Source organism: Apaloderma vittatum, unplaced genomic scaffold (assembly GCF_000703405.1).
Source record: "Apaloderma vittatum isolate BGI_N311 unplaced genomic scaffold, ASM70340v1 scaffold31798, whole genome shotgun sequence".
Taxonomy (NCBI): domain Eukaryota; kingdom Metazoa; phylum Chordata; class Aves; order Trogoniformes; family Trogonidae; genus Apaloderma; species Apaloderma vittatum.
Genome location: NW_009732921.1, coordinates 1 through 226, shown reverse-complemented (window position 1 = coordinate 226; position 226 = coordinate 1). Strand labels below are relative to the sequence as shown.

Sequence of the window (226 nt, the reverse complement as noted above, 5' to 3'; positions counted from 1 at the left end):
GGTGGGTACAGTGACCTTTTTTTGGATGCGAGTCCTCGTGTTGGCAGGTTCAGTACATCATTGCCCAGGACGGCGTACAGCACTTGCTTCCCCACGAGTACGTCGTTGTCCCAGAGGGACATCACATCCAGGTACGCTCCGGGCTGGCTGCCTTGGGGGGCTCACAAGGGAGCCATGTGCAGGGCTCGGCCTCCTCCCGCGCACCGCCGCGCGGTCCGTTAGAATA

General features: G+C 61.5%; 1 protein-coding gene across 1 annotated transcript in view; it reads left to right on the top strand.

The window, feature by feature from the left end:
- Window positions 1-131, top strand: part of LOC104278666 (zinc finger protein 335-like) — a gene marked incomplete at both ends in the record, with an annotated part of 2,591 nt that extends 2,460 nt beyond the window's left edge. Inside the window, 1 exon segment of the mRNA XM_009875701.1 lies at window positions 48-131. Coding sequence (XP_009874003.1) covers window positions 48-131 — 84 coding nt within the window.
- Window positions 132-226: the final 95 nt, after the last annotated feature.